The 726-nt window shown below is 53.9% G+C and overlaps 1 protein-coding gene across 1 annotated transcript in view; it reads right to left on the bottom strand.

Annotated features, from left to right (window-relative positions):
* Positions 1-234, bottom strand: part of GFPT2 (glutamine-fructose-6-phosphate transaminase 2) — a 17,775-nt gene extending 17,541 nt beyond the window's left edge. Inside the window, exon 1 of the mRNA XM_009892619.1 lies at positions 122-234. Within this exon, the coding sequence (XP_009890921.1) occupies positions 122-234 (113 nt within the window). The remainder of the gene's footprint in view (positions 1-121) is intronic.
* Positions 235-726: the final 492 nt, after the last annotated feature.

A 726-nucleotide genomic window follows, 5' to 3' on the forward strand; every position in this document is an offset into this window, starting at 1 on the left:
CAGCCCCTTTCCGAGCTCGCCAGGCGATGGCGGTCCCCGTTTTCCAGCCTTTTCGGCCACACGTACTTAGAAACACATTCTCAGCAGCCAACTTCATCGGCAGAGGTGGGACCGAGCGCACCTGCGTTGGTGCTCGGCTGAGGGAGGGCCACAGGTGAGGGCCATCCGCCTGCGGAGAGCCTTTCCTTGCAGCAGCAGGCTGAACTCCTGGTCAGGCTGTGTGGTCTCCTCCATTTATTCGCCAAGGAAGAATGGCGATCGGCTCTGGGAGCCTCCACCGGCCTCATCGTCCTGGTGGAGCAGACACCGCGAGGGTGATGGCAGCCACAGGCCCTGGCCCGGCCGGCGTCGCCTGCATGGCGCACCTCAGCGCAGGCCCAGTCCTGCAGGCCTGGCATTTATCTTCTGAAGAAGAAAACTGTGATGGCTTATCTCGGGGAGCCTCCTCCCAGCAGAGGGAACGGTGACTTTTAAAGCAAGTGCCTTGCGGCGTGCTTGGGACTGCAGGCATGAAGAGAAGTAGCTCAAGCCGCTATTCGAACAAACATCTTTTTTAAAAAATACGTAAAGTTTCGTGGTGATTCAGCCTGCTTATAGTTTCTTCTTCCTTAATAAAAAGTACCAAAATATTTCACAGAGATGATTCCTACTTATCTCTTACATAGAGTTACTGAAACTCAAGTGCAAGGCATCTTATTTATGTGAGGACTTCACTCACTTTCTCTT

Source organism: Charadrius vociferus, unplaced genomic scaffold, assembly GCF_000708025.1.
Source record: "Charadrius vociferus isolate BGI_N301 unplaced genomic scaffold, ASM70802v2 scaffold529, whole genome shotgun sequence".
Lineage (NCBI taxonomy): Eukaryota > Metazoa > Chordata > Aves > Charadriiformes > Charadriidae > Charadrius > Charadrius vociferus.